General features: G+C 41.5%; 2 protein-coding genes across 2 annotated transcripts in view; both read right to left on the bottom strand.

The window, feature by feature from the left end:
* tln1 (talin 1) overlaps nt 1-296 on the bottom strand; it is a 67,013-nt gene extending 66,717 nt beyond the window's left edge. Inside the window, exon 1 of the mRNA XM_070850052.1 lies at nt 160-296. The gene's annotated coding sequence lies outside the window, so the exon portion shown is untranslated. The remainder of the gene's footprint in view (nt 1-159) is intronic.
* Nucleotides 297-4,190: 3,894 nt separating this feature from the next.
* hmgcs1 (3-hydroxy-3-methylglutaryl-CoA synthase 1 (soluble)) lies at nt 4,191-15,224 on the bottom strand. Its single transcript, XM_070850053.1, has 10 exons — nt 15,071-15,224; nt 13,436-13,884; nt 12,869-12,994; nt 12,466-12,630; nt 11,888-12,056; nt 9,720-9,890; nt 9,193-9,299; nt 8,942-9,067; nt 8,315-8,472; nt 4,191-7,013 (listed from the first exon to the last, which is right to left on the bottom strand). Exons 2-10 carry the CDS (start codon nt 13,881-13,883, stop codon nt 6,939-6,941), a joined length of 1,545 nt encoding a protein of 514 aa, XP_070706154.1. The 5' UTR covers nt 13,884; nt 15,071-15,224; the 3' UTR covers nt 4,191-6,938.
* Nucleotides 15,225-15,315: the final 91 nt, after the last annotated feature.

Here is a 15,315-nt window from a genome sequence, read left to right as displayed (position 1 = left end):
TCCACACACACGACAGTTTGCACTGCATCTACAGATTGTGGGCCTGTGTCTGCACACTAACACTAACTTTTCTCGCTTCCACATCGAGCTTCTGGTGACGTCAAAGACTTCTTGCTAGAATAGTGGAAACTTTTTCAAGTTAGAAATATTCAGTCTGACCTGAGCGCGAGTCCACTCCGGCCGGCGGCCCCTCGAACTTCAGACACCAGGATTGTTAATGATAAATCAATTATTCCCCGGCACAAGGTCAGTTTTTAGCAAGGGGAAAGGCCAAAAAGCGACTTTTCCTCAGTTCCCCTCCCTGTCCGCTCTCAGCAAGGGTGGTGACGCAGGGTGGTGCTTAAACTCTCCACCCTGCGTCGCCCTGCAGTGGGGCGGTGTCACGCTGGTGGAGGTATGAGTGTACTGCTGCTGTTGGATCAGCGCCTCGGCCATGGTACAAATCCTTCAGGGATGTTTGTACCAGGAAGGAACCCGTTTGAGTACGATAGGTAAAAAGTCTTCTAATCAAAGAAGAGTTAAAGAGTTAAAAAGAAAAAAGCCCACTATATAGAAAGATCATTTTCGATAAACTAACACAATCTTTAAATTACATTTAAAAAGAAGACGACAGTAAAAAACAACCTCAAATAGTCCAAGAGTAAAGTATTCAAACTATACATTCATACTGACATGTATACCAGAATTTCCCCCCGGGGATCAATAAAGTATTTCTATCTATCTCTCTCTCTCTGTCTGTCTGTCTGTCTGTCTCTATCTATCTATCTATCTAGCTATAAGACTCTGACAGTGACACCTGGCGGCAGAAACAGGTGCTGCTGGATAATAGCGGCAGCAACAAGAGCTATTGTCTGAAGCCCCCTGAACTTCAGTAGTGTGATTATGTACAGACTCATTTGAATGTTAACAGATTGCCATTAGTGAATACCCGCTGAGCTCCAGTGAACCCCACAAGTGTTGTTCACCAACCTATAAAATGACCTTCACTGAGCTGCCACTGATTTGACTGTTGTCACAACTGATGATATGAAGTGAGGTCAAAATCAAATTACACAACCAAGCAGGAACAACACATTGCATTTATCGTCATCTCAGAGGTAGAACAGGTTGTCCACCAATCAGAAGATCACAGGATCCATTTCCAGCTCCCCCACTGTCCTTGGGAAAGACACTGAACTCCCAAAGCATAGCGTTGGTGTGTGAATAGTTTCCTTCTGATGGAAGGGTTGGCAATCTCCCATCAGTGTATGAACGGTGTGTGTATCGTTGAATGTCAATGTAGTGAAAACGTTCTTTGAGAGGTCAAAAAGACTAGAAAAGCACTAGTACAGTCACTAGTACACTAGTCCACCAGTACACTAGTACACTTGTACAGTCCATTTGCTATCTAATGACACACGGACCATTTGGAATAAAGTCACAAAAATATGATAATCACAAAAAGCCCCAAGTCCCACTCCTGAGACTGATCTGAACCTTCCTGACAGATTCTATGGGAGATTCCAACAGTGCCGTGTTTTTGCCCCTCCACTCTACATCCACAAGAAGGAGGTGTGAGATACACTTCAGAGGCTTAAAAGAGGAAGGCCGGGATAAGATCAGGCCAGCAGTGCTCAAATACTATGCAGTGTTAACTAAAGACTTCAACTACTCAATCCAATCAAAATGCACAAGATCTCCTGTCTCGGTGGCTATAAATCAATTAAAGTAACATCTGTGGTCATGAAGTCGTTCGAGTGCATAATTCTGTCACACCTGAAAGCCTGCACCACCGCTATAATGGATGCATACCAATTTGCGTATTGCACCAACAGATCTGCCGCAGATGCTGTCAACCTTGCCCCTCACCACATACTGCAACACCAGGACAACCCTGGCATCTACTCCTGCATCCTGTTTGTCGATTTCAGCTCTGCCTTTAATGCCATAACTCCTATCAAGTTCCCCAATTTAATGATGGACATGAACATCAGTCCCAGTGAATCCTGAGCCTCTTGTGGGGAGGAAGAAAGTGGGTGAACATTCTTTTATCTTGTCCTTTAATCCTTAGAACTCAGCCCTGAGGGCCTGTGTCTCATCACCCTGCCTTAGTCTTATGCATCTTATTGTTTTAGGGGTATTCATGTTAGGTTGGATTTTACATAACATATGATCATTCTGTCTCTCTTTATTTCCAGTGCTGCAGGTGGTGGTGGTTTCCAGTTACAGGTGTAGTAGATATGCTTTCAGTCCACTCACTTTTGATGATGATGTGGTTTGTGGTGGCATATTTCATTAGTGTGATAAAAGTATGGTTGGTTTTCAGGCCATGGTATCACTGTCTGCCCTCTCCTTTTCTTTTCTTTCACAGTTTTAGCACATGTTCTTACTAGCCAGTTATGGCAGATAACCCACACTGACTGTTGTAGCCTCTTAAATGAAGCCCATATTATTCATGCAGTCCATGTATTTGCCACTCTTTGGAGTCAGAACAGAACTCATATCCATATTTTTTAAAAAGCAGGTAGCCCAAGCAGTCACTTCGTGCCACAACAACGAATCCCAAAACCAGGACGTCATCATTGATTTTCAGGTCCAGTGCCCCATCCAGATTTCCCGTACATAGCTCAGGTGAGGCCATGACCATCACTGACTCATTTAAATGCTTTGGCATGCATATGTGCAGAGTATTCTGGTGGAGTGTTAAGTCACCCCACCAAAAAAGCCCAGCAGTGAAGTTCTTCCTCAGGAAACTGAAGAAATAAAATGAAAAACCATGAAGCCACAGAGATACTCACACTCCGAACTAATTCCACAGCCTCTGGACATGTGGCCATTTTACAGAAATGAAGTGAAAGTGAAATAGGCCTCTTCGACTATGTTTTCTCTGATATGTTGCTTTCTGCTGATATTCAATCAAGATCTATACCGGAGAATGTGAGTGATGCGGTGATTTTGTTCAAATAAATTGTACAAGACATTGGTGGGCAATGATCCTCGAGGTGTTCGAAGGGCCCAAGGTTGGTTGTCATGATGGGCGATGGTGAGGGGAGAAAGGAAGGGCCAGATATGCTGCAGTGGGATAGTGGTTGAGGTACTGGTTGAGGCTGGACCTGCAGAACATGCAGATGATTGGCCTGTGGCTGGAGGACAGGCCCCAAGGACTATGGTTTAGGGGGATAAGGAGAAGGTTTTTTCAGGTGTGCCAGAGCCCTTTGTTGTGCATGGAGTCATCCATTTGGGCTGGTTCATCTGTCCACAGCCAAGCAGCATGTGTTTGATTATTTCAACTATTAGATTCTAAATGTTATTGGTGCCATTATCCCTGTAAAGGTTCAATTCTCATGGGGATCTATTGAGAATGCCGAAATGCTCCGGTATAAGGACTGTGCACAGTTGTAGTGGTCGGAGCATACAACAGAATCTGCAGCTTAACTAGGGGTAAGTCTCTAATTCTACAGTCATGACAATCACAGCTTCAGTGTGAGTGCGTGTCAATGGTTAGTTCCCACTGACAGCAGGGTTGTGCTGTGCTGTTGTGTGAATGTAATGTAAAAGCACTTTGAGTGGTCAAAAAGACTAGAAAGGTTTTGAAGATTAGAAGAAGTCGTCAGTGTGGTCACATGGGCCTGAATGCATGACGACACAAGGCTTCTACATACTATACGTGGAATGAGACAACACATTGCAAGTTACCTTGGCAGAAGTTTTTCTGTGGCTAACCAAGTGTCTCGCTGCTAATACAGTATTTCATATGTAATCTAATAAATGTGCAGTATACAAGGTGAAAACTCCTCTAGTCTATGTATCCTTGTGATACAATGAATGCAAATGAATTCAGAGCTGTTTTGCAAACACGTCTTCTTTGATTTATGTATTTTGCGTGAAATCCTGTCCTCTATTATCTACTGTTTTTTCTTGTCGTTTTAAGGTTACAGGAAGGGGCGGATGTCACCATGGTGGAAATGGTGTTGGAAGCAGTTGGCTTTGTCACATGGTTTTTCACAGTGTACATATTCATATTTCATTGAAACTCAGAGCTTCTGTGCTAACATACGTAGGAATACATATCAAAATGTCTTGGATGAGTAACTTCACACTGATTAGCATGTTAAGGCATAACAGTGAGAAAAACCTGAGTTACACCTAAATCCATGTATGGTCTTGATGATTAAGCTTATTGATGAAAAAATAATTATACTTACACCACACATGTTGAATGTCCATTTATTCTGAGTCTACAGGTTTACACACACACTGTCTGGATAAAAGTCATCTGAGGCATCGATTCATTCATATCTACACAGCATAAATAATCTTACAGGTTGTACTGTACATTACCATCAACATTGGTAAAGATCATGTGACCTCTGAGACAGGTTATACACCACAGAGATGTAATATTACAGTCATGGCCAGAACATTCGCAGCAACACTGTGTTTGTGATACTGGTGTGAGCAAGGCCTGACTTCAGATGAACTAAATCTGACTGTACAATTAAAAAGAATATCTATACAGTTTTAGAAGAATCGCTTTGTCTGTTTACAGTTCATACATACTAATCGTAAGGCTTCTCCAAAATGTAGTCACCTTGACATCAACTCTTCTCATTCCTCTGATCCCTGTGTGCTAGTCTAAGAGCCGGTCCAGCCATCGACTGGAAAACACCAACACTTATTTTAAGGCTGATGTTTTCTGCCTGAGCTCTGTTTCAACATTTGGTTTCTTGTTGCTGACAGCAGCCATCACCAAACAAATCAATGTTAAACAGGAAAAACAACTGTTACTAATATAAAAAATCTTTTCATTTCTTTTTGTTGCATGTAAATCTTCTGACCTGTAACTCCAAGAAACAAAGCCCTTTCACATGAAGGCTTTGGTAGGATTTAATATGTTGACTTCTGTTTGAATCAAACTGACAAGGACAGACAACACAGGTGTGCTGCAGTTCACATTCACAGCAGCAGTTTCAGTGCTACACTAGCTGATATGGTAATATGGTGAAATTATTGCCCAACCATGTGCTTTCTCAACACAAAACAACTCTTGCATATAATGGTCCTTAATTCATTGCCTGATGTGGTGTATACCATTGAAGGAGCAATCGGTAATATTTTGCTGAATCTTTGCACAAAATAAACACAATCGAACAGCTGCAGTCTCAGTGGCTGCCTCCAAACTTTTAATGAGACAGCCTGCACAACGTAGGGGATTCGCTGGGAATCCACTATCTTGTCTGCACTCGTCTGTAAAACCAGAGTAAAATCACATTATATTGTTTAGTCTTGCTCAGCATGATTTACTATGACAGGGGCCACATTTACACTTTGTTTCCAGGTGACTTTTCCACCTTTCTAAACCTAATGCAGCAATAAATTCTACCTTCATGAAGGTTCTAAGGTTCTGTTAGTATTGGTGGTGATTAAACATCATTTTGCCTTACACAAAGAGGTGTTTCACTGGACAGCATTAGTTTTAGCTAGATGAACATTAATAAACTGGGTACTGTTGATCTCATGCTGCTAGCTGGAGCAGTGAGACTGCTGATTTGGGACACAGAGCAGATATGGGAGCAAAGGATATTTGCAGAGTAAACTTAAGTTGGATAGACTTCAGAAACGTCGCTCTGATGTGCAGTTCCACATCTTCTCATTGAAGGAGCATGCTTCCTACAAGTGGTAGTTTAAAATGTGAGTCAAGTTACAGCATAATTCTTTTTGTACTATCACTATTTAACAGCCACATTTTGCTGATTGCACCTTTAAAGGATGACACTGGGGGAATGTTTTTCATTAATTACTGGTCTAGAAAAGTCTAAACCCACTGATTATGGTCACACTCTACTGTGTGTTCCTGAGCCTTACTATTACGTTGCAATGATAACATTTTTCAATTAACTTTGCTCCATTATGACAGACTGTTACTGGACATGTGACTACATGTGGTGGCAGTGAAAAGGCAAAGACACGTCTTGGGTGTTGCAAAGTAGTTAAATAATCATATCCAGTCTGAATAATAATCTAGTCAGCTGCTTTTATGGAAGTTGAAAACAATCAGAGCTGAACATAGAACAGCAGTAGTTATGCCATATCATTCAAGGGGTTTAGACATTTCATTGCAATGAAAGGCAAACAGAAAAACTAAAATGACACTGATGTTATCCTAAATGGCTTCAGTTTAACATGCACCTATGGAACAGAACTGGTCTTCATCAAGTAGGACAGCTGACATCTTCTGTGTGGCAGAATTTCCTACCACGTTAATTTGTTATATGCAGTTTAAAGCAAGACTGTGGCCGCTGTGTGTAGGCTGAGAGAGGACTCTGACACCGTCTGGGCAAAGCACCACTTACAGCGTCACATGATGAACCTGCAGGGTTTTCATAGAAAACTGAGGTATTGAACACAAACAGCAGGGTGGATGTATGAGCTCTGTCTCACACTGGGTTGCTGTGGCAGCAATATTTGGATGCGTTAACGCAGTTGAGGCCCACTTCCCTTGGTTCTTTTTATCAGCAGGAGCAACTAAAACCGCATTAATTATGTCCATTTCCTCTTCCTGTCACTGGCTGCCAGCTGCCAGCAGGAAGTCCGGTATCAGCAACACTCCATGCAAACATCAGCCTGTGCTCCTCCCAAATATACAACTTTTGCACAAATGCAAAAGGAGAGCAAGAGTTAACTTTCAACTAGAGGATTTCAAAATCAATTATTGTGATCAAAATAGACTCTGTAGTCAAATCTGGAGCATTAAATGATGATGGGAAGGGTACAGGCAGTCGAGTCTCTATAGCCATCCACTGGCCTCTACTCAGTTGTCGCACACTGCTCCAACCTAATTAAGTTTATCCTATAATGATTTCAGATGTGACACTGTTGTCTCTTCCAGCCTTCTGACCTCTAGTGTTGTCTAATTATTACAGTTTCCTTGATACCTCCCAGGGGTAAGCCAAGAGCTCTCAGTTGCTGACAGCAGCCTCAGGGCTGGTCACAGTGGGGATACGAGGCATCTTCTTGGCTGGACTGGGGATGTGCTGAAGGAGCAAAACAGACCATTAACACCAGGAAAGAAATGCCGAAACACTAAATGGTTTAGGGCTAAGTACATTTTGATCTCACCTTTCCACATATATGTGAAAAGACACTGTGGAACACAATGCCAGTCATAGCAGCATTATACATACGATTCCGGAAGGCAGAATTAAGGACTGTAAACTGCTGTGAACTAGGGCTGGATATGGTTGTGCATACTGCATTTACCTCAACTGCAGGGAGAACTCCAGTTTTATTATTTGGAACTTGTATTCATGCATCTCATTTCTAATTCCCCTGTTTAAAAGTATATTTGTCAAGTATATTTGTTTTAGTTTTTCATTGAAAGCCTCAATTTGCTGTTAAAGCAACATGCCCTTCCTGTTAACCTATTGTCTCAATAAAGACCAGAATTTCCATTTCCACAGCACTAATTCCATCAATACAACAGTTGTCATAATTACCACCTTCCTGCTCTCTGCTCCTCTGTTTTCATTTACTCATTATTTGCAGTCACTTGTTCTTTGTTGCTTTTTTTAAATAGTCAAAGAAAGTGAACACCTCTTACCACAGATGTTTCACATTAAATGCTCAAAGAGCAAAATTCCTCCTCTTTTAGACTGGCTTTTAATCTGAAACATCAGCAGGAAGTAATTTAATTTCCACTGATGGCGAAGGGAAACTCCACTGGTTTTCCACATCAGTGTCAAGGAGTACTGCTGCATATACAAAGTAGAAGCAACTCAAAATGATCAGTGAACGGAAACAATATTGTTGTACTGATGGAATTACTGTTGTGGAAATGTACATTTCTAATCTGATCTTTTCATCGTAAATATCTTCCTCTGTTTACTACAGATAGTTAGAAAAGAACATCTTTCATGTAAGCCAGGATGTTGTCTTTAAAAGATTGTTCTGGTTTATCACAATGTAAGTCGACTTTTCTAGTTTTGTCCATGATTTCTATCAGTCACAATAACCCGATTGATCATCTGCCCACTCGCATGTCTTCACCCATCTGACCAATTTTTTGTATTGTCACCGTGTTCCCAGATATTAACTTGGTGAATAGTGTTTAGATTACTGACAAACATGACGGACAGAACTGCAAATAAAGGACCAAAGCTAGAAGAAACCAAAATGATCCTAAACTCAAACTGCCATACAAGATCCAATTGGACACATGGACTCCCACATTTACATAAATTCATCATCACTTTGTTCTACCTGCTGTTCCTTTGATGTCCATTAGATATAATATTCGAAGTAGGAAAGTCTGCCCTGACATTTATTCATCCTGTACCTCGGTGGCACTGCTGGAGCGAACAAGTTCTGGCTCTGCTGGCAGGTCATTATCCAGACGTCTTCTGGCGTATTCCCTGCGGTGTTTTTCATCCACTCGTGTCAGGTACCATGTACCTGGGAACAAATCCTCCACTGAGCCTCGAGGGATATAGCTGGCTGTATAAAAAGATCAGAAAAAATGATCTCAGTGACAGCAATCAGTGAGACATGAAGGGTTCTAAATATTATGTCCTGTTAGTGAGACACAATCCCAAGTCAGTACACAGTGTTCCTTATCGGGGCAGGACTCTTTCGGATGATAATAATGGGACACGAATGAATTGTTAGATGTTATTAATGTCTAATGTAATAATATGTGCAAATCATAGATGTCTTGCACAGCTTAATACAAAACAAGTGCTCAAAAAGGCACGAGAGCTTATCAATGACTCCACATGTTCTTTAAGCTAATGCCACCAGGAATGTGGTTTTAGTTACCTGCATGTCAAACAAATAGAACATCATCATCATCCAGAGAGAAGGACCACCCCTTGTTTTAGGCAAAGCTTTCATTCCTGACAGACTTGTGTGATAGGCTTGTGCTCGTCTCCTGTAGACACGAGCGGCAGCAACAGCAAGGTCATACCTAAATGGTGAGTCTCCTCCCTCAGTTTCATGTTCTCAGAGAAGACTGAAGGCGACACCTTCTTCCTTGAGTCCAGTCTGACCTTCAGATCACTCAGGCTGGACACAAGTTTGTCCAGTCCAGATCCTGAAACACACAATCAACAAATCACATGGAAGAAGATACTACCATTTGGTTCTACGGTGTTATAATCACCATATATTCTAATTACATTGATGTCACACAAATGCACTGAACCATGGCAGACCTACCGGGTGTATAGTCCTGTGTAACTCTGAGAGAATACAGAGTAGCAGCAAATCCTGAACCATAGGAGAAAACTCCAATCCTCTGTCCTGCCATCTGTGAAGGTGTGTGTCTGGAACACAGGCAACAAAGATTCTCTTTGCAAACTACAACACTGAATAGTCATTTTACCGCTCAAATGTAATTTGCTGGCAGTGACTTTCCTGAAAATGTGTTTTTGTTGCAATAAAAAAATACTGCTGTTTGAAGATCTCACCAATAATCTTACAATACAAACAGCTGTCAGAAATATCAAAATAATCTTCAAACTTAAGATGCATTCATGCTTAGATTAATTTCAGAGGTAGAGTGTCTTTTCCTCAGCGGACACACTGGGTTGTTTTGATTTTCTTCCTTTTCTCTGCTTAAAGCCTTTACTGAATATACAGATTCTTTGATTCCTATGTTGTTTGACTTCCTGCCTCTTGCATCAAGTGATTAAATATAGTAAATAAATCACTGAAAGTCAGACCAGTAAGACACTGAGACATACTGTGCAATGACTGAGGCCAGACAGCCATAGACAGAGGGGGTGTACATGTTTCCATTCTGGTTGGAAATCAGCAGGGAAGACTTTGTCTTCTTCTCAAACAGATCTGCACTGGCCTTCATAAAAGCCTTCTCCACATCCCGGTCAAAGTAAGTGTCTTCTGGCTGTACATCTCTGCAATCACACACACGCACAAACAGAGCAAAATTAGACAGCAGACACCCTGACCACCTAAAGGTCATCGCTAAACTCTTGGCGACAGCAGTTCATGCAAACACATACTGAATGATAGCAGGCCTCATGCCATTTACAAACATGTATTCAATATTTGAAAGGTCTCTAAATGATGTCAGACAACCTCTGAATCCATGTCACGGTTGTGTTCTGTGCCAGCTGACATGTTACTTAAATTGTTAGGAATTCATTGCATACAGCAATGAAAGAATTTCATTGTACATGGAAACATGTTTCCCTACTGTACATATGACAATAACATGACATCATGAATCTTGAATGTTTGATCTGATCACTTTCTGAATAAAAACTTAGAGACAAAGAAAATATGGCAAGAAAGATGAGTGAAATGCTCAACTTGTCAACTAAGGAACTAGCTGGGGCAAAATCAAAACCACCGTGGAAATCGTTTATAGTGATGTCATCTGTTCAGGTCTAATTTATCATTAAATGCAAGATGATTATTTAACCAAAACTATTTTTTCCTTTTTTTCTTTATTTATCATGCAGATCACCATCTTATTGACAATTGTATATTTATATCATGAATATGAAGAAATGAAACAGATTATGTGACTGGACATAATTAGTCAACTTGATAACCACAGGTGTTCACCCTGTGTGCATCAGTTTTTCTTTTCCACCGCCAGCAGCCATGATTGCTTTTCGTTATTTGAGTAGATTGCACAGGGCACAGTAGCCTGAGTAACACACGGTTTTGCTGTTAGTTAAAAACAGTCTCTTCAAAACTTATGACTGACAAAAACCAAACTTGACAAACTTGACCTGAGAGAAAATTACCCTTGTTCTCGTCATGATAGCCAGATTGATAGCCTGGCTGGTAGCCAGCCAGAAGCAGACAAGTTACATAGCATTACCATAGTTTTAAATTGTTTTCCCTTATTTGTGAAATGAACACCGTGAGAAGAGTACTTGATTACTATGAGCAAACTATTTTAAGACCATTTACACTGGAATGGTTCTCTCCGAAGCTTTTTGATCCATATACGTGGTTGATCACTGTAGTTACAAGTTACATCATCTCTAACATCAAGAGATTAGGCTAGCATCATCACATACAACTATAAAACCTGTTGTTAATCACTGAACCTTACGTCAGTTTTTCGTGGTGCTTGGAGATTCATTGCAGAATTCAAAATCAAATAAATGTAGTCTATGTTGAGTTACGGTGGCGTAGGGTTTAAAGGATCAGTTTTCCCCAAATACCAAAACTATATTTCCCCACTTCCCTCTGCTGCGACCTCTCCATTAAGATAGTTTTAGTGTCATTTTTTGAGATTTCTACTTCCACCTAAATACAGTGAAGGTGAATGGAATGTAGTTTATGGTGATCACAGTAATGAAATACTAGATCATTAAAAATCAACAGTGGTATGTCAATGCCCTGAATACTTTAATGCACAAAACACACTACTGACAGTTTTGATAGGGACTATTTCTTTCCAGTTTAAAGTGATTCATATGGTTACATGGAAGCATTGTAAAGTATAGTGTCTTTGTTTCCGTCATTGAGAAACCAATGACGTTGAGAAACCAACAAAGTGGAAAATAATCCACCACAACACATTGCTACATCCAAAGCTTTGGTGTTTTTTTGGCATACACCTGGATACATGTACTACCAGAGGGGCATTTCATAATAGCATGAAGTGATCTCAGGCAGGGAGACGTGTTTCTTTGTGTCCTAAAGCAAGCTCAGCTGGACTTCAGTTTGATGACTGTGCTAATTTCAGCAGGCAGCCATCAGTGCTTGCGACTGTAAGCCTAACTTCTGTTATTTCATAACTATACATAGAAAGGAACTTAAGAATCTATCTTCAGACCATCTACATTCCAAAAAGTGAGTGCTTTATAAAGAGATCCTTTACAGCAAAATTGAAATCAAAAGGCCATGCACAAAACCCAAAAGAGTGTACCTGAAGGCGTCAAGGCCGGCATAGGGACCTGTCTCAGTGTTGGGGCTGGAATGGCTCAGAAAGTCATTAAGCACCAGTCTTGCCAAAGACTTCTGCACCAGCTTGCAGTATGGAGAATGGAACACTAGATAGCCAAAGTCATCCAGGCTGAAGCGCTTCTCTAAACCCTCTGTGAAGAAGAAGAATAGCACATATAACTATTTCCTGTTTTAAATCATTGTTACTTGCTTTGTTTGGTATCAGATTCCTAAAACACTGGGTTCCATTTAATTGGCACGGCTGCAAAGAGCATTGAGAACAGTTTTCACCTTGAACGTAGGTAAACATAGCACAACAAGTAGGTAATATCCCAAACCCTCTTAACTAATTAAACTATTATCCAACCAGTCCCTCCACTATACTACCCTCCACATGCATGATAGCAACAGTGCCTTTCAAACAGGAAGGTACCGGGACTAACAAATATCTAATGAAGTGTTGTTTTTATATTCTTCTTGCTCATGAAAAAGTCTTCATGGAATACTTTGAAACGTTGGAGGATCAGTCTGTGCTGATCAAAGACCACTGATTTAACCCACCTCTTTGCCACTGTGCGTGGATTTTGTTGCGATACACAGCGTAGCAGCGGTCCAAGGCACTCAGGTAGCACTGTATCGACAGCTTGCCGTCGACCACAGGATACTCTGACGCCATGTCTGGCTTGTAGAAGTCATATGCGTGTTGTATGTGGGTTCCTCGCAGACCTGTACCACAGCCGCAGCAATTACCAGCAGCACAATCATAAAAACGGAAAGCCTTGCTTTCATAGGCAGCTTCTTTCCAAGTGTCTAACATTTATCTCAGAGCCAAACAGACAAAATGATTCAATCAAAAATTCAGTTATCAGTACGCACTTGAATGATTGGATCAGTTACATAAATATTGGCTAAATAAATGGAGTGCTGCCTCATAAATGAAGAGTACAGTTATCACTTAACTGACCTCGTTCAAAGGCCAGAGGTGCATTAGGCCCAACCAGCATGGCCACAGCACCTGCACCCCCCGTAGGCCGGGCATTTCCCGTGGCATAGACAGCAATGTCCCCTGCTACCACCAAAGCATAGCGTCCTGCAGAGAGGAAACATTAAGATCAATAATTATTCCATTTTTTCACTGTTCAAATGTCTGAGGCATTATATCATAATACCTGTATTATTACAATCACTTTTTGTGTTGTAGGACAGATTTTTTTAAATAACAATAACATTAGCTCATTGTTACTGAATCACATTCTGCTTTGTGAAACTGCCTAAAAAAAAAAACGAAAACTTTCAACAGAAACTTGAGTAACTCAACAACATTTAACTCATTTATCAAACCAAAAATGGCAACTATTCTCTTGTCAGCATCTCAAATGAATTTGATGCCTCTCTCTAATTCGCCTTTTGTGACAGACATTCGTCACCATTTCATGATATTTCATAGACCAAGAAATGAATCGATTGATGGAATAAAACGATGTAGTACTGAAAAGACAACAACAAACATTACATAAGTTTGTTCCCTCACCATCCCATGAGCTGGACTCTACCCAGTTGACAGCATTGAAGAGTGCAGCTGTACCACCGTAGCAAGCATTTGTAGTGTCAATGCCTTCCACGTCTGTATTGCCAGAGTCCTCAAACAGCTGCATGATGACTGTCTTGACAGACTTGGACTTGTCAATGATCGTCTCAGTGCCGACTTCCAGTCGGCCCACACTGTCGTAGGACAGGCCGTTCCTTTCGATCAGCCTCTGGACCACCGTCAGGCACAAAGAGTTGATGTCCTCACGATCTGAGCAGAAGCCCATGCGAGCTTGACCCAGGCCAACTGTGTATTTACCAGCTGACACACCATCAAACTGCTCCAGCTCAGCTTGGTCCACATACTGGGATGGTATGTACAGTTCCATGGCTATAATACCCACATCTTTGGGCCATGGTCCCAAGCAACTGATTGGGGCTGATCCAGGCATCCTGAACAGGTTGAGAAGGGGTTTCACATTCAGAAATAAATTCATCAGATAAATAAGTTGTGTGTGGTTAGACTTGGAGTATGCAAGTTTGAAATGTCTACAGTTAACAACCAGGTGCCTGCAATGCTACCTAACTGTTAATGTTGGAATGGATGAATAAAAAGGTGGTGGACACAAACACACAAAACTACTCAAAGCTACATGAGTACAGCCAACAGCTTTGTAATAACTGAGTTACCTCATAGCCTCTCAGTAGCCTGGAACCAGGCTAATAACACTGTGCTTTGTGCTTTGTTGAGTTTAAAAGTTATGTCATACGTCAGGTGACCTTATACATTAGTCATCAACTTTGTATTCTCTTGTAGCCATCATTATTTACCTAAAGTAAGTTTAGCCATCTGGCTAAGTTACTGACAACATGGACCAGCTAGCAAGTTAGCCAACGCCGCTGCACTAGTAATAACGTTATGACACTGTTGCTGTGGTTGAGATACTACAGACGTTTACACAGTAATCAAGATATCAAAACGCACATGCCACTAGCTAACAAAAAAGATCGAAATCCACACAAAGACACAGTTGCTAACGCTAGCTTATTAAAAGGGCATACGCAGGGCATTTTCAGATCTAACGTAACGTTAGCTAGGCTAATGGAACTGATACTTTGATAGGTCAACGTCTGGAAACTAGCTAACGTTAGCTGTTAGCGTATACAGTTTATTAGACATACCTGAACAGTTACATTAAGCTCGTGTTTGGGAGATAAGGATAGAGGGGAGCAAAACTAGGTGAAAGGGCAACGGGATTTCCTACAACTAAGTCGTTAATGTCCGGTACAGAAACCTGTAAGCCGTCACACTGTCACACTGAAGGGTCAGTTGTGTGAGAGAAGACGATGTACCCGTGAGAACAAATACAGGAGGATAAACCCTCATTTTACTGCGGAGTAACGGCATCAATTCGGACAGTTTGATTGCTACACGGACCGATGGCTGACGGACCCGCTTCCTGTCCAGCTCAAGAGACTTCCTACGGTGGCTTGATTTACCGTTAGCTGGGTGTTTGTGGGTTAAACCAACTGTACTGCAAATCAACAAGCTAAGCTTTCTGCTTCATTATTACCATCTCCACAGAACCCGAGAAGACTTCAAAGTATGAAGCAGCAGAGTGTGTGTAAGGTGTCTCACCCGTGTTAAGTTCCCTCCGGTGACGGTAGGACTTACTACTCCGTTCTCAGTCGTTCCCAGCCGGACTAGTGTACTTGTATATAAGGATGACGGAGCAGCGGTGACCCTGCGCCACAGTACCTGGCTTCCAATCACGGCTCACAGGCGACATGCGGCGCTACCAGGTCCCGCATGTTTCTGGCCAATCAGAGTTTAGGAATCACAACCACGCGCCACAGTCGTACCGGCGATCCAATAGGATGAGA

This window comes from Pempheris klunzingeri, chromosome 19, assembly GCF_042242105.1.
Source record: "Pempheris klunzingeri isolate RE-2024b chromosome 19, fPemKlu1.hap1, whole genome shotgun sequence".
NCBI lineage: Eukaryota > Metazoa > Chordata > Actinopteri > Acropomatiformes > Pempheridae > Pempheris > Pempheris klunzingeri.
The sequence above is the reverse complement of the archived record's forward strand: the minus strand, read 5'-3'. Positions and strand labels throughout refer to the sequence as shown.